At 33.7% G+C, this 22904-nt stretch overlaps 6 protein-coding genes across 6 annotated transcripts; 4 read left to right on the top strand and 2 right to left on the bottom strand.

Annotated features, from left to right (window-relative positions):
• Nucleotides 1-223: 223 nt before the first annotated feature.
• Nucleotides 224-2678, top strand: LOC130967932 (uncharacterized). Its single transcript, XM_057892984.1, has 2 exons — nt 224-1499; nt 2018-2678. Exons 1-2 carry the CDS (start codon nt 1028-1030, stop codon nt 2071-2073), a joined length of 528 nt encoding a protein of 175 aa, XP_057748967.1. The 5' UTR covers nt 224-1027; the 3' UTR covers nt 2074-2678.
• A 2045-nt stretch (nt 2679-4723) lies between these two features.
• On the top strand, nt 4724-7213 carry LOC130967101 (protein NETWORKED 2D-like). Its single transcript, XM_057891923.1, has one exon. It carries the CDS (start codon nt 4724-4726, stop codon nt 7211-7213), a length of 2490 nt encoding a protein of 829 aa, XP_057747906.1.
• A 2601-nt stretch (nt 7214-9814) lies between these two features.
• On the bottom strand, nt 9815-12088 carry LOC130969442 (nicotinamidase 1). Its single transcript, XM_057895163.1, has 5 exons — nt 11835-12088; nt 11460-11643; nt 11100-11233; nt 10547-10732; nt 9815-10111 (listed from the first exon to the last, which is right to left on the bottom strand). Exons 1-5 carry the CDS (start codon nt 11973-11975, stop codon nt 10034-10036), a joined length of 723 nt encoding a protein of 240 aa, XP_057751146.1. The 5' UTR covers nt 11976-12088; the 3' UTR covers nt 9815-10033.
• A 1438-nt stretch (nt 12089-13526) lies between these two features.
• LOC130967909 (protein SKIP34) lies at nt 13527-14204 on the top strand. Its single transcript, XM_057892956.1, has one exon. It carries the CDS (start codon nt 13581-13583, stop codon nt 13881-13883), a length of 303 nt encoding a protein of 100 aa, XP_057748939.1. The 5' UTR covers nt 13527-13580; the 3' UTR covers nt 13884-14204.
• A 2278-nt stretch (nt 14205-16482) lies between these two features.
• LOC130970175 (nucleobase-ascorbate transporter 11-like) lies at nt 16483-21308 on the top strand. The gene is made up of 10 exons (XM_057896168.1): nt 16483-17281; nt 17597-17694; nt 17779-17949; nt 19005-19105; nt 19266-19401; nt 19506-19556; nt 19632-19919; nt 20030-20264; nt 20404-20684; nt 20781-21308. The coding sequence occupies exons 1-10, from the start codon at nt 16507-16509 to the stop codon at nt 21003-21005; spliced, it is 2361 nt and encodes a 786-aa protein (XP_057752151.1). The 5' UTR covers nt 16483-16506; the 3' UTR covers nt 21006-21308.
• Nucleotides 21309-21518: 210 nt separating this feature from the next.
• Nucleotides 21519-22878, bottom strand: LOC130967100 (putative U-box domain-containing protein 50). Its single transcript, XM_057891922.1, has 2 exons — nt 22534-22878; nt 21519-22097 (listed from the first exon to the last, which is right to left on the bottom strand). The coding sequence occupies exons 1-2, from the start codon at nt 22876-22878 to the stop codon at nt 21519-21521; spliced, it is 924 nt and encodes a 307-aa protein (XP_057747905.1).
• Between the last annotated feature and the right edge of the window lie 26 nt (nt 22879-22904).

Below are 22904 nucleotides of genomic sequence, written 5' to 3'. Positions count from 1 at the left end.
TGTCGGAAAACGGGGCCTCAAATTCACCACGCTATTGGGCCATCGGAAATTGAATGAGGGTTTGCAGTAAGACCCTGCTGCTCCCCGCGTAAGATCACAATTAACGACGAAATCTCAACCGTCAGATATGACAAGACAAGAAAATAAAAAACAAAAAACAAAAAAGAAATAAAGAAATAAATATCTTCTTCTAATCTTCTATGACTTGAAAAGAAAGCTTCTTGTCTCAATTGTTTCTTCAGCGTAACCCAAGGGTTTTGGGGAGACCTTTTTGCTCCATGGAGTCACACTGAGTTACTGAGTTAAGGTTCCCAACTCACCGAGTCACTCTCAACATTATCACCACAATTTCTCTCTTTCTTTCTCCCAATAAATTAAGAAAACAAAAAAAGAAAAAGGAAAAGAAAAACTCTGCTGTGTGAGTGAAAAAAAAAAGAAACCTTGTTCCTCCATTGCCTTTGATTCAGCTCTTCCTTTTGGTTTATTGTTTATCATTTTGTTTTCACAATAAACAAAAAAGATGATGAAAATTTTTGTATTAGAATTTTGATAGTTAGCTTTCTGCTATCTTTAAACTCTGAAGATACACTTTTTTTTTAATTGGTTTAGCAAATTCTTCAAAAAGTTGAAGGCTTTGTTTTTTCCCCCGTTGTGTCTCGGTTTTGTTAATTGGACCAGTGATTCTAGATTAAGTATAATTGATTAACTTGCTGAATTGGTTTTGATATTTGAGGGAGAAAAAGAAGGACCTTGCAAAATTTTTTACAGAAGCTGTTCTCCAAAGTTATTAGTTTATTCATATGAAATGAGCTTGTTCTCAGCTGGGTTAGATTCATTCATTCCCCCATTTTTGTTCTTGTTATATTGATCATTTCCTAATATATAGTAGTAACTGCTGCAACTGAAAAGGAACCATTTTTTGTTGACCTCAAAGTTTGCGGCTTTTTCCTTCATTCTTTCACATATTGGCTTGAAAAGAGAGCTTAGCTTCAGGTTTGAATTGCTGCTATTTGGAGTTTGAAAAATCATGGCTTTGTCGTTGACCCGTTTCTCATGGCCCTTGTGGGGTGGGAAGGAGAAGGAGCCAGTTTGTAATAATAGCACCACTGTGAATTCACCAATATCTTCTTCTGAGATGGTGAAGTTCCCTTTGGTGAGGGAGACAAAGATGGCCCCACCAACAGCTCAGAGGGGGGTTAGAAGGAAATGGCAAAGAAGGGAAGAGAGGAGGAGGAGGGTTGATAGGGATGAGTACGAGGATATTGTGTTGGTTCCATCTGATGGTTCTGACTCTGATTATGATTATGATTCTGATTGGTCCATTGGGTGGTTGGAGCCACTTGGTTCTGATTTTCAGAGTAGTGATGTTGATGATGATGACGATGATAGTTTTGCAGTCCTGGTTCCTTGCTATAGACATGGCTGCAAGGAGGTGGAAGAAGCTTCAAACAACGTGCTCTTGAGTGCCATCCAGAACCTCCCTTATGAGTTTTCTTCAAGTAAGTTCTTTTTTTTGCTTCGCATTTTTTAATTTCTTCCCGTATACTTTTGGTTTTATTACTTTTACTAATTTTGTTAAAGGGAGCTTGTTGTTATGTTGAGAGTAATCTTTCTAATATTTGGGGTTGGTTTGGCCTTGTTGTTCATTGATTATATGAAGAAATTTGTACCATTTTCACAAAAGTTATTGGAATGTTGCCTTTTTTATATTTTTGGCCCTTTTGTAAAATTGGATTTGTTATTTTCTGTTATATTGATTCCTGGGAATTAGTTATACAAGTGAAAGGGTTTAGAGGCTTATGTTTCGCCAAATCCAAGTGCACAAAGTCAAAGTCATTCCTTTGGTCATTTTTCCTAGAACTGTTTTGAATATATATGATTTTCTTTTTAAGCCATTGATTTTGGGTTAGACATCTCTTTGTAAGTTCAAACCTCTATTGATTTCGGTTCTTCTTCTCTTATCATTTTGAGCATTTTTCCTTTATTTAGTCGCTTACACAGTTATGAAAATATGCAGCTGGGAAGAATTACATGGAACAATGGCTGGCTTGTCTTCAGAATTTTGAAGCGTAGGAAGAAACCAACCTCATCTTCTATGATTCTCAACCCTATTGGTAGCTAGAAAGATAATGAAGACTACAATAAAAAAGTGCTAGAGACGCTTGAATGCCTATTGCCTAGTCCCTTCATTGTAGATACCGTTTTCTATTGTCTTATTTATATGTACAGATGAATATAAAAAGGTAGCAAAAATATGATTTAAAAAAATTTATATTATTAATTCAATATTATTGTATTGGTAAACTTTTTTTTTTCTTTATATGCTTCTGTGTTATGAGTAGATTTCTACGGTTGCAACTCAAAGAAGCCAACAACACGGCCTTTTCTATTTGGATGGATTAGCCGAATGAATCAAATAGCAAAAAAAGTACATAAATTATGAGATTATAATTAGTGAAGTGCAAAATATATTTTGTTCTTTAACGTTGATGGCTTAGTTTGCCATTCATTTCTCTTTTGAGTCCAATGCAATCATTTAAAACTCTTTGTACCAAAATAATGGCCTATGGATGTAGTGGAGCACATGAAGCTGAAGTGAAACCAAAGGCTATCACATGTAGAATGGTGGCAATTTGCCGGCTGAAAATGATTTGTAACTGAAAGTTCATTAGGTACTATTGTCATATCTCCATAAGTGTCTTAGAGTGGTTTGATTCTTGGGCATTCTGTCACATTCTTGGTAAATGTATTATCTATACACTTCCATAGAAGAAACACTTTTCTTTTAGATGAGATGAGAAAATGACACTTTCTTTAAGCACAAGGCTTTACAAGGAGAATGAGTTAAGTAGTTTGGAACTGGATGGGGTGTCATGCAAGAAATAGGGTATTTCAAACCCCTCAATGATTTGGGTTATAACATTTCTTATTTTCTGGTATAGGTTGTTTTTTAAAGTTATCAAACAATAGATATTTTTCTTTATTATTTTAATCAACACTTGACTAACTCTAAACATTACAAATTAAATTATAAATTCTAATTTTTAATAGAATAAAAATAATATATTAACTTAAACTATTGACTAATATTAATAAAAAGTGTTCGTTCTTAACCTCTCTTTAAATTATATTCACCTCTCAACTCAATGTTCCTAATATAAGACTCTGCCCTTTATCATCCAACAAAAATTCAAAATCTCTTCAACCATGAATAAATAATCAAGAAATTAAAATATATCTCGCCCTTCAGAATATCATAGAGTAGAATTATCTTAAAATACAAAAAAAAAAGGATGCCATACAAATATCAACCATAAAATCAAGGTTTGGTTATTTTAACAATTAACTATGTTATTATATTAAAATTTTACTATGCTTATGTAATTTTTTTAATGATTAACTATCAAACCAAAATTTGATCATTTGGATAATTTCGGTTAACTTTATTAAAAAGTTAACTAAATAAAATCAAGAGTGTGTTCCTTTATTCACAAAAAAAATTAGATAAATTATTTGATCTGAAACAAAAATTTGTCCATAATAAAGAAGATAAATAATTTTTTTATTTTAAAAATTTCAGATAATTTAATCTCTCAATCATATCCTTCTTAAAAAAAATTCAAGACTAATTAGTTATTTTAGAAAATATTAACGATTAATTTGTCCTTTTATTTTATTAGAGAATAATATGAATAAAAATTTGTATGAAGAAACGGAGTAACTTATAGATTTGTCTGAAACCAAAGTATTAATTATTGAACATATATATAAATTAGCAAAGAATAAGTATATAGAATATTTATATTTTAGAATAATGATGAGTTGATGTTTTGAATTGGCAAAAGAAGTGAAGATGGAGAAGTGGCATGAGTTGCGACGTGGATGGATGATTTAGTCTATGTTTTGCAGTCAAAGGAGGAAGGTTGGGACATCAACTTCGGGCGAGGATCGCTCTCTTCCATGTTCTCATTACTACAACTTACTCATCACACTTTCTCTCTTCCTCTATGCTGAAACCAATCTTTCATTTTCTCTTAAGAAGAAACTCAAATGTCCTCTGTTTCCTCTCTAGACACATGGAGTGACGTTTGCATGTTCTTGATTCTCATTTTTACACAAGAAAAGAACACCAAGTAACACACCAATATGTTGCAAAGAGCTGCAAGCAATGCTTATACATGGTGGTGGGCCAGTCACATCAGAACAAAGCAATCCAAATGGGTGGAACAGAACCTCCAAGGTCACTTTTATTTTCCTGCTTTCATTTCAATACTATATTATTATTATTATTATTATTATTATTATTATTATTATTATTATGTGCTACATCAGTTTGATAAATAGGATCGGAATCAAGGCTGCGTTTATTTTTTAGAATCGGACAGGCAGACACAAAATTTTGTGTTTTTGTATCATAATAAATTATAACAAATTATGAAAATCTAATTTATTATCGTTTTTTTATTCAAAAAATTTGAGATGAAAAATATAATAATAAAAATATAATTATAAAAAATTAACAAGAATAATAAAAGAAAAAATAAAAAATAAGTTGTGTCATTTGTTAATGTTTCCGTGTCTTTTATAACCAAATTAAGTTTGATTTGTGTGCAAATAAAATGGTATATATATATATATATATATATATATATATATATTATAAGGTTGAACGGAACATGATAGGTTTTGTGTGAAGCTAAAAGATATAAGAAAAAGTGCAGATATGGAGGAAAAAGTGCAAGCTGTTCTGAAGCTGTTACAGGAAGAGGGAGACTCGTTCGGAAAGAGAGCAGAAATGTACTACAAAAGGAGACCGGAGCTGATCAACTTTGTGGAAGAATGTTTTCGTGCCTACCGATCTTTGGCTGATCGGTACGATCACTTATCAAGAGATTTGCAAAATGCCAACAACACCATAGCTGCTAACTGTCCGGATAAAGTCACATACATTGATGAAGATGAAGATGATGGTGGATCACCAAGACCCAATAAGAAGATCCCCCCTGAAGGCTTCATGCAGGGGAATATTCCAATGCCTCCAACAAAAGAGTTGAAGAATCTCTTAAAGACGGCAACAAAGAAGCTCAATCCTACTAAGAAGCCAGCCACAAAAGTTAAATTCACTCTTCCTCCTAAGAAATCTGGTTTGACCAAAGACGAGTTAATTGAGCAGGTTGACAAGCTCCAGAAACAGATTCTGGCATTACAAACTGTTAAAGAGTTTCTGAAAAGCTCTTATGATAATTCCGTTGCTAGGTACAAGGACACTGATGAGCAGATCAAGAAGCTTCAGGAGAAAGTTTCTCAGTTTCAAGATGAGCTTGGCGGCCAAGGTGTTGCTATTGAGGACGAGGAAGCTCGCCGTTTGATGGCAGAAGCTGCTCTTAAATCCTGCCAAGAGACATTGGCTCACTTGCAACAGAAACAGGCAGAATCTCAAGATGAAACCAGGGTTGAGTCCAAAAGGGTCAAGGAAACCCGGGGGAAGTTAATGTCTCTGGTGAATGAGTTACATGACAATCCAGAGGATGCAAAAGATGATGCAGAAACAAAGGAGTTGGAAGAAGATGCTGATAAAATAAGTCAGCATCAACAGGAGGTGCAGTTACTACAGGAGAAGATTAAAGAACACTTTGAGGCTGGCTCCCATACAACTCTCACTGTGACAGAAATGGCAGAGAAGATTGATGAGCTGGTCAACAAAGTGGTCAGCTTAGAATCCGCTGTTTCCTCACAGTCAGCCCTTGTAGCGAGATGGAAAGCACAAACTGATGAACTTAATGCTCTTATTAAAGTTCTTGAATGTGATAAGGAAACTATGATGAATGACAAGATTAAGTTGAATGAGCAACTGAGAGAAATGGAAGAAAAGCTGCATGGAGTACAGAATCTAAACAGAGTGGTTGAAGACCAGAATAGCAACCTTGAAACTCATTTCACGGAAGCACAATGTAACCTTGACACTCTGTCGGAGAAAGTACAGAATGTGATGAAGTCTGATGAGGAGGAGGAGGAGGTTGAGGCTAAGAATATGTCAGCACAAGAAGAGGCAACCCCGGCAGTGAGCGAATCTCCATTAGACTCGAAGACTGCTTCGACACAAGCACTAGGAGATAGCCCAGATTGGCAGCAGTTGTTCACAAGGGGATTGGAAGGCAGAGAAAAGGTTTTGCTGACGGAGTATACCAATGCTCTTAGGAATTACAAAGAGGTGAAGAACCAGCTTGCTGAGTTAGAGAAGAAAACTCAAGATGCTCTCTTTGATTCATCTTTGCAGCTTAAAGAACTAAGGGGTGCAAATGCCATGAAAGATGAAGAGATTAGACTCCTGCGTCAGAAACTAAGTCTCCTGCAGAAAAGCCTAAAGGGAAGCGAGGCTATGAAAGACTTACCTCCAGAGCAGACAGCAGAGATTCAAGCCATTGAGGAGATTTTACAAAGAGAACCCACCCTTTCAAGGGGTTATCCCATTGAGGAAATGTTAAATATGGAAGAGCCTGAGCCTATATCAGCCATTGAAGAGAAGTTCCGAATGAGCATTGATGAACTTCTGGAGGAGAATTTAGATTTCTGGATGAGATTCACTGCTACTATCACTGAGATACAGAGATATCAAACCCAGGTCAAAGACTTGCTGATTGAGGAAAGAAAACTTGAGGAAAAATGGAAATCTTCAGAGGGAAGTAGCAGCACAAGATACTCTTTGAGATCAGATGTACGGCCACTTTACAAACACCTTGCAGCGATCCGAATCGAAATGCAAACGTGGATGGAAAGCATTGTAGGGCTGAAAGAAGAACTTGATCAGAGATTCAGGTCCTTGTGTGATATGCAGGAAGAAATACTAACAGCCTTGAAATCCAGTGCTGAAGATGATGAAATCACGTTCACAAGCTATCAAGCAGCCAAGTTTCAAGGCGAATTATTAAACATGAAACAAGGGAATAACAAGATTTCTGATGGACTCCAAACAGGTCTTGATATCATAACAACTCTCCAGATTGATGTTGAGAAGGTTCTTCTAAAGATGGTTGAGAAATTTGGGCTATCAACTCACAATAAAAACCAGCCAATTAAATCTTCCGAGTCTCATAACCGGATTCCTCTCAAGTCATTTATCTTTGGCGTCAAACCAAAGAAACAAAATAAAAACATCTTCTCAAAAATGACCCCTGGAATGCATAAAAAACACCGTGGTTCAAAAGATAAGTAGCCATGTGTACAATTTTTGTACTGCTTTTGTTTTACTTTTCGGCTCTTCTTTTATTATTCTTTGACTGGTTTCATTAGATAGCTGAGTTGAGATATTAGAGTGCCTTTTCCACTTGAAAGGAAGATATTCATTTTGTGCTTGTTTATTCTGTGCTTTATCTCTGACATATTCAACTATTACATTTTCTGCATGTCTTTTAAACACCAAAATGCTATGTGCAATGGTACTACTTTGAAATCCTCATTGAAAGTGAAGTAAACAAATTCTCATTTTCCTCAAGAAAAAGTTTCCTTCACTTGAATGTTCACATACCATGGAATCAACCTTGTAGATGAATCTTAAACGTACGTGATGTTCTTGACATATTATTAACACTAAACCACTTGTAAAGACTGAGCAGAAATGAGACAGAAACAGCGGATATGTGTGCCAATATTTCTGAGTCCTCCACTGGTTTGGTGCATCTTTAAAAATTGAAATCTCCAAAAAATTATTTATGCATCAGCATCATTATGTTTGTTTCTTGAGAAACTCTATTAGACTTGGCTTTTATTATTTGGTTATTCAAAGAAGGACAATGCCACAATGGCACAATGGATCTTGTTAGTTAGTTGATAAAGCTGAAGAAGTATGCACTATGCAGTATCAGAAGTGGAATCAATCCAGCATGTAACCTTCAGCAATGTTTGTTTGGAGGATAAAAATGGTAGAAATTTTCATAGGCGAACTTTATGTGTAATTTTAGACTAGTTGCTCGTTGCAAGCTAAGCATTATGGATAGCGATAGAGACTTTGGAATTTTGGATAAACAATTTAGTTAAAATTTTTTGAAAAAAGAATTTAAAACATGAGAGTTTTATATTAAAAATAGTTTATAAATAAATTATTTTGTATTTGCTTTTTAATCACAAAGTGCTTATTTTAAATTTGCAATGATATGACAATGATATGATAGCTTTGAGAAGAGGAGAAGTTATTCTTTTTAAAATAATACTCCACATCCAAGTTTTTTTATTAATTAAGTTTAATTAAATTAGTCTAACATAACAAAAATTAATTATGACTAACATTATTCTAAATCTTATTATTTAATTTGGTTGAACTTGATTCATAAAAAGACTTGGATGTGTAGCATTGTTCTTTTTTAAAACTTCTTTTCATGAGCACTTTAAATAACTTTTTAAGGAGTTTGCAAGTTAGTTTTGAAAATTATAGTATTACATCAAACTAGAGTAAGACTTGTGTCATGTGTAGGATGTAAATTAATTATACTATATATTATATTTTAATATTGTTTAGAGATTATTGATTAGATAATATGTAAACTAATGTTAAATTTAAAGTATTTTATACTAAAAATATTTTATTGTATATAATTTCATATAATTATTCAACTAAAATTTAATTTGAAATGGATTATAGTTTATTATTCAGGAATTTGAATTTGGTTATTTTAAAAAAAATATAGATTTTTTATATTAGAGTTGTGAAAATTTATATTTTTAATTGTTGTTTTCATTATTTGCAAATAATTAAAGTAAAAATTAGAAAAAAAATATAATAAAATACCAAAAATGTAATATAAGGTTTTGATTTATGAATTAATTCTATAATCATCAAATATTTAAGGAGATCAAATTTAAACTTACTTAAAAGAGTTCTCAGTAATTGGTATGAGAGATTAAAAAATAAAATAATAGTAGTAACAGTCATATGCAACATGTTTTACAAATTGACTAAATAGTGTAGTAGTAAAAATCTTATACAACATGTATAAGTAGACCAAATAGTGAAATATGTATAAGTAGCTTAAATAGTATAAAATTTAAATATTTATAACTAAAATTTTTAAAATCTTAATTATTATGACATTTTTAATGTATATATTTATTATATTTAATTAATAATTTGTATTTTAATTGAATAATAATAATAGATAATTTTTTTTTAAATTTTCTTTTAATAATTGTTTGACTCTCATATGTTATCATGTATTTAGAAATATTGATGTCACATCATTAAAAAAATAAAATAATTAAAATTTATTATATAAAAAATAGATATTTAGCTCTATAAATTATAAATAGAAAATAATATTATGATATTCCATAATTTAAAAGTTAAAAAATAACTTCAGAACCAAAAGGGACCCTAAAAAGATTTGAATAAATAATGTGCTATTTAGGGCATCGATTAGATGCATAAGACTATAAGAGGATAAGGTAATCACTGATCACTTACATATGATGAAAAGGGGTTAATTTTTTTTTTAAAAATAAGATAAATGATATATTTTAATATTGTAATTTTTAGTATTTTTTTTTTAAATTATAGAAGATACCAAAATTAGAAGATTTGATTTGTGTACTTCAAAATCAAAAGATTTGATTTTTGTAGTACAAAAATCGAAGGGCTCAATTTCTCTACCTCCCAAAAATTGGAGGATCCGATTTCTCCATCCCAAATTAAACTATTCTACATTTGAGATTAACATCCCAACAATCCACACTTCTAAAAAATACTATTGTTAACCTAATATCAAAAATAAAAAATAAGATGAGAAGACATTAAATCATTTGAGTACTAAAAGAAAAATCTTGCGCCACTCGTAAGAGATTATTTATTTATAAATCTCACTTATAAAGAGCTTCATATTCTAAAATGTTAATAAGGCCAAAGATTGAACAAGGACTGATTTATACAAGTAATTTTATGTCAAGGACAAAAGAAAACAAGTCTAGAACAATAACATTCGTCCCAACACTTTTAAAACTATAATAACAGCGTTAACATACTAAAACTTAGTTAATGCTCTTTCGGTTAATCAAATAAGACCTCTGATGCTATCTTGGCTCCTCTTCCCCTGGATATGTAAAGGCCAATGTGATGCATCAGCTCCTGCAACATCAAAGGGGGGAAAAACTTTTACAGAAACGTTTTTAAGTAATAACAATAGTGTGTCACTTTCAATCTTCTAAACTTTTTGCAAGACCAAATTAATCATATTTAATGCAACTTGATTGTCGATAACCATGTATACACTGCCAAATATTATTCACTGTCTCTGTTCCATTTCATGTAAACTAGAGAATAAGCATTGTTTATCCCCCCTTTTTTACCCATAGGTGTATACAATAGATAGATGTCATCTATCAATTGAAAGTGCAAACTGAAATAGTATCCTTTCAGCCTTAGACGTCTATAGCCACATTTTAGGTTAGTAGACTCATCGTAATGCATTAAACTATGAAAGTAATCCAGAATTCCAGAAGCAACCTAGATTTGCATGTTTGAAGTTGTCTATATGCAACAAAGCAAGCCTGGAAAAAATACCTGTGGATGGGATATAACATCCTTGTTAGTTTTGGCCACATGTAATGGAATATCATAAGTTGCACAAGCTTTGGAATACACAATCACATTCTCCAGAGGAGGAAGTAAACCCCTGTTCCTTGCAGCTAAAGCTGAACTGACAAAATCCATCACGCATATATCCGTGCATATCCCGACAACCAAGACCTATTACATGAAAAAGCCATAGCCTCATAGATTCAGCAAAAACCTCAATATTGATAAAAGTAATATCCAGGGAAAAAAATTGTGGGTTCAAGAAATGATTCGACAACCATGAGTGTTCGATAAGGGTAGATACTAGATAGGTTTGGTGAAGATACTATTGGGAATGAAATAATTTCCATGCGAATGAACTACATGATGTTACCAGTTTTAAAACTACTAGAAGTTCCTGTAGCAACTTAAACTTAGTGAAATACGGTGGCACTTATTTTTCTGGTAGATATATCATGGCACTTGCTTGCTTACTTCTACTGTAAGAAAATTTCCAGAAAAAGGATAGAATCAAATTCAAACTCTAGGAAATACTTACTTGTTTTATCTGATTATTTTTCACCCAATCAACGAAGACATTAGAGCCATCTTTCTCAATTGAGCCAACGAATCCATCAATGCAATCTTTGCGCCTGAGTGTTGCATTTGGTTCATTTTCCAACCACAGGAGTTCTTTGCATTTGGTTCATTCAGCCAAACAAATCAGCATGTGTCTTCAACACCAAATAATAATTTTATGGATTCAAACCATAAACATGTTATGTGTACATACACACTATATGTGCACATAACATAACTAACCGCTAGTACTAATGCGATTACTGCATTAAACATGAGCAATAATAGCAAAGTAGCGACAAGAGAAAATCACATTATAAAACTAAAGCAAACAACTAACCAGGAACCAAATTTGCTTCATGTGTTCCCGCAATACAGTGAGGAGGATAGGGAGGCTCAGGAATGTCCGGGTGATGGTTATCAAGGAAAGCCAAAATAGGCCAATTCTTCTGAGCAAAAACTTTTGAAAGCCTCACCGATGCATCCACCATCCCAGAAATCTGTTTATCCGGTTGCCTTGGGGCCTACACGACAAGATTGAAAAAATGATTCTTTTACATACAGACAAACACATAAGATAAAAAGACACAGCAACAACATAAGAAAATGAGACAAGAACAAAAAGCCAAGAAAAAGACAAAAGAAAGAGTTGATCAAAATCACAAACATGTGGTGTTCCAAGCTTCAAGGAAGAAGAGAGAGAAAACGAAAGTACCAAATTGCCAGATCCAACGGTGCAGAAGCCATTGACAAGGTCGACGAGCACAAGACCTGTTTTGATGTCAGAGGACAAGTGCAGAGGTTCTTGTTCGACGGGGAGCTCCTCCCTCAAGAGGTCAACCGTCTGAGAAACCATTGTTGTTTGTGTTTGGAGGCAGGGATAACTAAAAAGAATGAAGGAAACCTTGGCCTGGACTCAAATTTCTGTTCCCTGATTCCCTCTTATTCAATATTTCAAGGAGAATAATCATTTTAATTTTTTTAATTATTTTGTAAAGGGTAATTTTTTATTATTTAATATTATATATATTTGTTTCACTTAAAAAATTTAAGATAAAAGATGAGTTATAAAATAATTAATTTTTTTTAAAAGCATCCATTCTCCAAATAATCTAATATAACTTAATATAAAATATGGTAGAATTATGAATATTTATTAGAGTTGACAATAAGTACAATAGAGTAGGATATAAATTCTATCTTAATTTTATCCGTGAGTTAATTTTTTTTTTAAAAATTCAACTCTATCTTATTTGTAGGTTGAGAATTTCTCAAACTTAACTCTATTCTCACTCTAAAATTTTCAACCATATCCTATTTGATTCTATTTGTAAAAAAATTAATTTTTTTAAATAAATATAAAATTCAATCATTATATATTTCATATGTATTAATAAAATAGAGTTGCGACGATAAGGAAGGAAGAAAAACTTATGATTTCTGAGTGAAAAAAATTTGAAAAATAACACATTAACTTAAAATTTCTAAATTCACTTAGTGGTTTGTGAAATTGTCATATATAAATTTTATTTTAGGTTAATTTTATAAAAAAACAAACATACTAAGTTAGTAATTTAAATAATTAACTTGATAGTTATTCTAAATTTTACAAAGAAATTATGTTTAATACCCATTATTACTTAATCTTAACTGCATACAAATTCACACCATACTTTATTCTATCTAAACTCTAAAGTAAGTCAACTACCCTAATCGAATTGGGTCGAGTACCTCAATCGAATTGGGTGAATTAGATACTTAAATACAAAGTACATGTTGCCATGTGAGTTTTCACCCGCTATATTTTCGCTTTTGATTTTTGGTGTGGGAGAGAGAAGAGTATATATCAATATGGTGTGAGCAGAGGAGTGTTTTATTTGGCTATGGGATGACACAAATCGGATGCACCGATTTGTTTGCATTGTTTTGTTTTTTTAAACAAACAATCACAAATCGGACGGTCCGATTTGTGATTTCGAAAATAAAAAAAAATTTTATGTTAAAATCGGACCATCCGATTTTTATTTTAAAAAATAAAAAAAATAAAAAATATAAATCGTACCTTCCGATTTGGAGTTTAATTTTTTCTTTAAGCAAATCGGACCCTCCGAGTTGTAATTTATTTTTTTCATCAAACAACTCGGACCGTCCGATTTGAATAAAACACCATATGAAAAAAAACACCTAATTTTCCAATAACAATGTATTACACATCTATTTAACCAATATAAAAAAAAAATTAGCCTATTTCCTATTCTAAAATATTGACAAAATGCAACAAATTTTCGGTCCATTTGTGTAGTTTTATTATTTAAAAGAATTCACAGCAACAAATACATTGTAAATTTGATTTAAATTTTATAATTTTTTACGTAAATTTTTTTAATTAATAAAAAGCGTGGGTTCAATCAAGTCATACCCTCAATCGTCAATTCCCAATTCACAATCTTGACCCTCCACCATGTGTTGCGGGCAGCAGCGATCCTTATCCAGAGACATCTTCAGCGCACCGCCGTCACGCCGTTCCGGCGGCCACAACGGATCGGCGGCGGTGGACGATCTGCGGGATCGGTTGGCGGAGACGGAGGCTCGTCTTGCCCGTGCCAGGGCTCGGGAAGCGGAGCTGAGCCGCCAGCTGGAGCAGATGAAGCGCTTCGTCTCCGTCATGGAGATACTCGAAAACTACCTCAGGCGACGCTTCCGTGAGCAGCAGCAACACGTCGAGCGCCTCTTCTCTCCTTCACCTTCCGCTTCTGCATTCTAGAACAAAAACCCTAAGATCAAGATGTCTATATCCTATTACAAAATTGTGTTCCTTTCTTCAATTTGTAATCGAAAAAGAAAAATTGTTGTACAAATGCTTGTTGCAATCTTCATCGTGTTGATAATCCAGCTCTCAGGATGTTTCATGTATTGGCAATCTCTTCGTTTCCTTAGTTTTAGATTGTATTGAATTTCGTAATTTGAAAGTTAGCAATTCGGCGAATTTCAGTCCGAAATTGAAACTAAATTGTAATTGCTGTGTTTGAATTTGAGTTGGAGTTGGATCACTAGAAGAAAGATATCAACGGGATTTGGTGTGTCACTTTGTCGTCTTGTTTCTGGTTGTGCTATTTTAGCAGAATAAGAATTTTGCAATTGGTCATGACTAATTTTTTTGTTTCTTGTTACACTAGGTCAGCAGCGGAATTGATGAAAAGTTAGCTAGCTTAAATAGGATATGATCTTGATGATTCAACCCTGTGCTGCAGCCTGCATCTTAGTTAGTAAAACAACTCAACTATAGTTCAATCCTTTTAACTATCTGTCAAGTGGCTTGTGTGTTACACAAGTAGTCATATACGAAGGAGAAGAATGATATCCATATACAGTTTCTGACCCCTTTGGATGGAAATAATTATTCATATTTTGTATTGCTTTCTCGTTTTCAAATGTTTTTCTTGTCATTTTGAGTACCTGAAAGCTTTTTGGTCTAATCTGAAGGGCGTATATATCATTCCTTTTGCATCCTTAAGTTGAACCATCTCTAGCAAATTAGCTTGTTTGTTTGGATCTTTTAACGCTTGTTTTATGTTAAGTTTGTTTAAGCATAAAGCATTTTTACGAGATAGTCATTATTAGAGAGTCTAAAAAATTTTGGATAGAGTGAAAACACTGATTTTTCAATCTACCAGGAATTAGGTGTTGACAAAAGTATCATCAGCAGGGAATTTATTGTCATAAGTGCTGGATCCTAACATGGCAACCTACAACGTGCAGATGTTTCTGTCGCAGGTGGTTTTGTGCGGGACATGAATTTACAAATGTCATATCATTATGGCATTTATAACCATCGTGCACTCAAAATCATGAAGACAAATAACCCTACTTCTGCCTACCATGTTTCCAGTATTCATAGCTCTCTAATCGTTTTATCCTTTCGGCGCTTGCTTATCTTGGGCAGGGATGATAATCAAAGCTGCATCACCAACCTTACGTTGCATTCTAAACATCATTATTAATCAATCAATCATCGGAGTGAATAACAATGTTAATTTAACACCCCCCAAGAGTGATACTACAAGTTAGTTTCGTGCTTGATGCAATATATTCACTATAATTTTTCTTTTCTTTCTTTTATTTTGAAAGCTAAGCCCAAAAAAATAAAAGAAAAAGGTTCTCTTGTGGAAATCAGAACCCTTGGCCTTGAGTACCGGATTCTCATTCTAATTACATACTAATATACATTGCTTTAACGTAACGGTTAAACTATAACAAGAAAAAAAGAAAAAAACTTTTCCCCCATTAATCATAACTTAACAATAAACTTATACTATCAAGTACCAATAATAATAAATGAAGGCTAAAGTTTCACATGCAGTTGGCTGATTCTTAAAGTTGTAGACTTAAACAAACACTTGCAGTATTTCAAACGAAAAAGGAAAGTATGCTCTTTTCTTCTTCTTTTGGATGAGCACTTTACAGAGACAAACTTATCTTTGAAGCTCAAAGTCTTCAAAAATGTAACAATTCATGTCCAAAATATCCACTTTCTTATTGGTCCACTTGACCATTCTAATCCATCACTAAAAATATTAACTAATGTGATTTTGACACAGCAATGCTACCATATTCTTTTACCATCAATGCTACCACCACTAAGTTCTATATTTTCCCATCATACAATCATCATCGTTGTCATGCACTGCACACCCCGCAATTAAACTACTCCACTTCTTCCACTCGGTGATGAGTCTCCCTGAGATCCTGCATAAATTATGATAAAAGAATAGGAGTATGAAACTTCAATCTAAAGTAAAGACTCGCACATAGCTCCTCCAAAAAGCAGCCAAAGAGAAATGTCTACAAGAGAATAAGATTTAAAATAATAAAATAAAGACAAAGTGAAGATGGAATAGTGAAGAGCTTTGGTGGCTTCTTCCATTTTGAGGATTCTTGTGCAGTTGTGGTAGCTGGTTCCTCTGTCAACATCAACACTTGACTGTATCATAGAATTTATCGGTAAGTTTAATGTCACGCTTGACGGTTACTGAATGCAACTTGCGATCTGCAATGAGTTTAATTTAAGATAAACTATGTTTTCATGTCTCAATAGTCAGATTGTTCATTCTGCATCCTTCAACACTAACCGTACATCTATTCCACAAAAATTACATCAAAGTACTCTCTTTCTTCTTGTCTCATTCATCACCATTTAGGCATTTACTCATCTCACTGTACCTTTGCTTCTACTCTCACTGTATGGAGTTTGTTCACTTGCTGTGATGTGATGCCTATTGTTCCTGTTCATTAAAAAGCTTCAAACTTTGTTCCTTGTAGTATATTGGGTTGAATTTGTTTGCATTGTCTAGGGGAAGTTTTGAGGTAGATAAGAAAAAAAGGTTTCAATGGAAACTGAGTCAAGCTCAGAATTCTTGGGCAGGGGAAAGATTATGAAGGGTGGCAATGGCAAGAGGAATGGTCCAAGTAGCGGCATCAAAGTTGAGCCCTTTGTGCCAAGAAGTGAGCACAATCCAAAGGAGTTAAGATCATGGGCAAAGAGAACTGGCTTTGTATCTGTATCTGATTACTCAGGGGAAGCTGGGACTAGTGCCAGTGAAAATTTTGATAGTGTTGGGTTTGATGTGGAGAATGGTGTTGTTGATGATCATAAAGGAGAAGGGTCCTCTCCCAAGATTGAGATTGATCCGGTTCTTGGGCTGGCAAGGCCTGTTAGGGACAGTGATGAGATTGAACCAGATTCTGGTTCGAATTCAATGCATGGAGCCATGAAGAGTGACAAGGGAAGAGTTCTGAGGCCAAAAGATGCTAATGGATGGGATGGAACTTTGAGGAGCCAAAATAGGAAGAGGAGAAATGGGGATGAGCCTGTTTTGGCTTCAGTTTCAGCTGCTGCTGATGATGATGGGAAGAAAGTTGAGTTAAGAGGGGATGGTGATGCTAATGCTAATGCTAATGGAATTGGAATGGTGAATATGAATTGGGATAGAAATGGCCATGGAGCCTCTTCGGTAGCTCTGGTGGCGGATAAAAAGGAGGAGGATGGTGTAGCTGATGGAGATGTTAAGGTTAATTTGTATCCTGTGGGTGAGGAACATTCCGTTCAAGGGTGGCAGGAACCATCAGAATTGAAGTATGGTGTCACAGAAAACCCGGGTCTAGGTCAGTTTAAATTCATCATTCTATTTGTCATTGCTTGCCTCTTATAAGCATTATAGTCAGGATACCAATTTTGGATTCTGAAAACACTGTGGTTTTGTTTAACTTGAATTTTGGTGGAAAATTTAATGATGAATCTTTATGCCTAAGTAATATTTCAATGTATTCTGTTCCTATCAGTTTCATATATGAAAATATTTGAACATAACACTATTACACTATAGTTTAGGCATGTAATTACTAATATGTTGCAAGGTTAATTAGCTAAAAAATCAGTACTTCGTTATATGACTTACATCTTTGCCTCTTTAATTGCAGTATCTCTTATATATTACACCCTGCAGCACTACTTATCATTGGCTGGCTCACTAGTATTAATCCCATTAATCATGGTACCAACAATGGGTGGATCAGATGTAAGCATCTGCTGTTATATCTAATGATTATTATGCACAAGGAATAATATTTAATTTTCATTGTTCTTACACAAATGATGACAGAAGGATACTGCTAATGTGATTTCTACGGTGCTGTTTCTTTCTGGCGTCACAACAATTTTGCATTCCTACTTTGGTACCAGATTGCCTCTTGTTCAAGGGAGCTCATTTGTGTATCTGGCACCAGCATTAGTTATCATGAATGCTGAAGAGTTTCGAAATCTTACAGAACATGTGAGTTTACTGACAAACAGGAAAATTTGATTCATCATTCTTAAGATCTTTCAGGCTTTACAGTCTTACATCAAATAATATAAATCATGCTAAGTTATTTACAATTGCGTTGGAAAATATTGCTACTTTTTGAGCCAACAGAACCTTTTCCGTTGCACTGCTTTGCCCTTTGATGCATCTACCTATCTATCTTATCTATACAAAGGTTGATACCCATGTTTTCTTGCAATTAGAGAATGACATCTCTTATAGTTATTCTATTTTGCCAAGTTATAATTTTTATAGAATTTTAAATTTATTCTCTTTATTATCTTTTCTCATCTAATGGCATTTACTAGCATGATTTCCTAGTTAATAATGAATTTAATACTATAATTAGATTATTTTCTAAGAAAATAACTGTCATATTATTTATTTGTTATTAACTAATTCTATTTATTAAAATATTACTCTATTTTTATATATTTTGCATTATAGATCAAATAATATATATATATATATATATATATATATATATATATATTATATTTTCATTATAAACTTTTGAATTTTCAAGATAAAATTATAAGTTGTGAAGTTAATTGATATTCAATGATATTAAGAAGAATTGTTACAAAAATACTAGAATTTATTAAAACCAAATAAAAAAAGATTGACTTTTTTTTTATACTTTATAAAAAATTATACTTAAACAAGTACTTTATATATAATAGATTGGTAGAATTAGGTTTTATTATACTACAAAATTTATTATAATACAATTCTTTTTTTTAAGAGTTAAAAATACTACAAACAAATACTTCAATATATATAAAGTATAGATTGATCGAATTATTTTTTATTATATTATTAAGTGTAATATACTATAAAATTTGTTATATTTGTTTTAAGAGCTATATAGATTGTTTTATAACTAATTATAAAACTCAAAATTCCTCTATTATCATTTTAATCATCTAAAAAATTTGTACAAAAAAAATTATAGTATTAATTTCGCATATTGTACGGGACTAAATCTAGTTATTATAATTCTGTTTGTTTGTGGATAAATGCAGAAATTTAGGCACATAATGAGGGAACTCCAAGGAGCTATAATTGTTGGTTCAATATTCCAATTCATCCTGGGGTTTAGTGGTTTAATGTCTATTCTTCTCAGGTAACAAGAAGCTGCATATGATCCTCCTTTATGTTTATGTTGAACTGAGTGAATTTTACTTTGTTATTTTGCTAATCTGCTACCTTATTAAATATGAGGACATTAAAGTATAATAACAATGTTTCAATTTTCTAAACAACTTACAAAAGTTTTGTTATAGGATAATCAATCCCATTGTGGTGGCTCCAACTGTTGCTGCTGTAGGTTTAGCGTTCTTCAGCTATGGTTTTCCAGAAGCTGGCACTTGCTTGGAAATTAGCATTCCACAGATAGCATTGGTTATAATGTTCTCACTGGTGAGTCTATAAGCCATGGATTATTTATTTATTTATTTATTATTAAATTATGTCAATAGTTTTCCTACACTCACATCATTGTTCCTTTGTTTCCTTAATTGAAGCATCTTCGAGGAATATCTATCTTTGGACACCACATATTTCGAATTTATGCTGTAAGTATACTAAATTTCCATAATTAAATGTATATAATAAATTCTGGTGTTTAACATAATTTTTAATATTTACAGGTTCCCCTGAGTGTTACAATAATTTGGATATATGCATCATTTTTAACCGCTGGGGGAGCATACAACTACAAAGGGTGCAATCCCAACATTCCAAGCTCAAACATTCTGAATGATTCATGCAGAAAGCATGCAGATACTATGAAGCATTGCAGGACGGATATATCAAATGCATTGTCAACTTCTGCATGGCTCAGAATCCCCTACCCTCTACAATGGGGTCTTCCTGTTTTCCATCTTAGGACTTGCATAATCATGGCCGTAGTGTCACTTGTTGCTTCTGTTGATTCAGTAAGTACATTACTCAATACTTGCAGAAATGTGATTATCATGAGTGTACTAAAAGTCTAAAACCCAAAGATGAAACCGCAAGTTTAAAGTATCAATTATTATTTTTGCAGGTTGGGACTTATCACATGTTGTCTGTGAGAGCTAATTTGAAGCCTCCAAGTTCAGGAATTGTGAGTAGAGGAATAGCATTGGAGGGCTTGTGTAGTATATTGGCTGGTCTTTGGGGTTCAGGTACTGGCTCAACAACTCTCACAGAAAATGTGCACACAATTGAAACCACCAAGGTGGCGAGTAGGAGGGTAGTTGAACTTGGAGCAGCATTCCTGATCCTCTTCTCATTTATGGGTAAAGCATCAAGATTTAGTGAAAAAGAACAAATGTATCAAGATTCAAAGTTATTATAGGATGTCAACTTCTATAGTCTTGTACAATTTTCAATAGAAAAAATATTTAGTGGCCTAATCTATTCCATTTACTTTTGTAGGAAAAGTGGGTGCCCTTCTTGCTTCCATTCCACAGGCTTTGGCTGCTTCTGTACTGTGTTTTATGTGGGCTCTTGTTGCAGCATTGGGTCTGTCAAACTTACACTATGGTCAGTCAGGAAGCTTTAGGAACATGGCAATAGTTGGCATTTCATTGTTCCTTGGTCTGTCCATCCCTTACTATTTTCAGCAATATCAGCCACAAGCCACTCTCATACTTCCCGGTTATCTAGTCCCTTATGGTGCTGCATCTGATGGACCATTTCATTCAGGCATCAAACAAGTAAGCACTTCTCCAAAACATGAGTAAGAATGCACTTTCTTTACTTGGAAATATGAATATATATGAGCTAATCACTAAGTGTTTAAAATGTTTCAGCTTGATTTTGCAATCAATGCTCTAATGTCATTAAACATGGTGATCACACTGTTGGTGGCATTCACTCTGGACAACACAGTCCCAGGAAGTGCACAAGAAAGAGGGGTGTACACATGGTCACAAACACAAGACATTGCCACTGATCCCTCACTCAAATCTGCATATTCTCTGCCAAAGAAAGTTGCTCGGTGCTTGTGTTGGGCTAAATGTTTAGGAGGAGTCTGAATTCTAGTTTTTTTCTGATTCATCTGTCTATTAGTTTTTGTGGGAGAAAAACTGAAACAGTAGGTCACGGCTTGGCACATAGAAGACATTGCAGTTCATGGATAATAAGATATGACACACATGGATTTAGCCACATTTCACTAGATAGGAACAGGCTTAACTCTAATTTTGATTGTAAAATCACACATACTTTCAAATACATATAGGTCAAATTGTTAGGTGGATATAACAAAAGAAGAAATTCATTGTACTTGTACATTTATAACTTTTTTTTTTGGGCAAAGTAATAATTCAATTTTGTAATTTCAGGTGCTTAATGTTGTAAAGCTATAGTAGTAAGGTTTTTGCTTAGTACCATAAAATGACTTTAAAGAAATGCATTAGATTTTTCTTTAGAAGAGCATACCATTTATGCACTCATGAGTAAATTCACAAGAAAGTTTATTGCACCTATGCCTATCAATGAAATTGAAGCTTCTAAAGGCTCTAAATCTTGAATAAGTCCCAGTCCCACTAATCAATTCTTGTCCAAGCTATACTATCATGCTTTCTTCTAATCTCATTGAGTTCCTCCATGACCCTTGCAATGCTCATGTCTTCATTGGACATGCTCCTCTTTGCTAAGTCCTCAACTTCCTTTGCTACATCCAATGGCCATTTCCCACCACTTCCATCCAAAATATCCTCCCTAACCATACCCAGAAAATTTCTTTTTCCGGTCAAAAGTTGCATCAACAAAACCCCTACCGCCTTTACATCAGACCCAACATTGCATTCTTCACCACATCCATGAAGCCCAAAGCCTGTGATCTTTGCAACAAGGTTGTGGTCTAGGAGGATATTGGATGGGTCGATGCGACAATGAATAATGGGCCTGGGCTGAGATTCATGGAGAAAGCCCAGGCCCGAGCAAACTTCGATCGCTATTCTTATCCGATCATGCCACCATAAGGACCATCTTCTTACCCTGCAATGTAGAATGTCTCCCAAGCACCCACTGTCCATGTATTCTAGAATTATGCATTTGGGCTCAGAGCAGAAGCCTAGCATATCAACTAGATGTGGGTGCCGAATACTGCCAAGAATCTTCACCTGAAAATGTTCATTGAAACAAAATGCAAAAGGAAAGGAATTAAATTTCCAGATCCCAAGCCCATGTTGAATTAATTTATTAACTTTTTTCTTTTTGGTTTAAGATATAAGTTTTTATTAGTGACTTGAAAGAGAGATATTTTTGGCACCTTGCTTCAATCACATGCTGTAAAATGGTATCAAAGACTTGCAATGCAAGAAATGAAAGGAGAAGAAACAGCAACAGAATATTGCAGAGAAGATAGAGCACGAGAGAAATCTATTTTCTTGGCATTGGTAGTAGCAGTTAGAAATTGTGGTGAAAACCTCTAAATAACTAATGCAACTGACTTCAAATACTGCCAGCTGGAGCCAGTACCTAACTAACTGATTTCTCAATTAGGGTTGAACTAAAACTAAATTTACATTTCATTTCAAAGCCTTCATATTATGTTACCTTAGCTAAGAAATAATGTAGTTGGGAGAATGCAGGAAGAGAATTGAGCATCTTGATTGCAACTGTATAACCATTGATCCTTCCTTTATACACATTACTCCATCCTCCAACGCCACCTTTCATCCTCAACTCATCCCAAAAGCTGTGTGTGGCCACCATGATCTCCTCCTCTCTATACTCCCTGAAAACACAACAACCATTATTATTCACTGCCTCTGCCACCACCCTCCTTGATCTCCCCATTATTCTTTGTCTCCTCAACTCTTCAATCTCCCCAAGAATCTGTGTTTTCACTTCTATTACCTTTCTTTGTTGTCTTTCTGTTTCTGACACTTGTATTACCATTTTCTTAGTCTCTTCAACTTCAACAC

The sequence above is a fragment of the Arachis stenosperma genome, chromosome 3, assembly GCF_014773155.1.
Source record: "Arachis stenosperma cultivar V10309 chromosome 3, arast.V10309.gnm1.PFL2, whole genome shotgun sequence".
In the NCBI taxonomy this organism is placed as follows: Eukaryota; Viridiplantae; Streptophyta; class Magnoliopsida; order Fabales; family Fabaceae; genus Arachis; species Arachis stenosperma.
The sequence above is the reverse complement of the archived record's forward strand: the minus strand, read 5'-3'. Positions and strand labels throughout refer to the sequence as shown.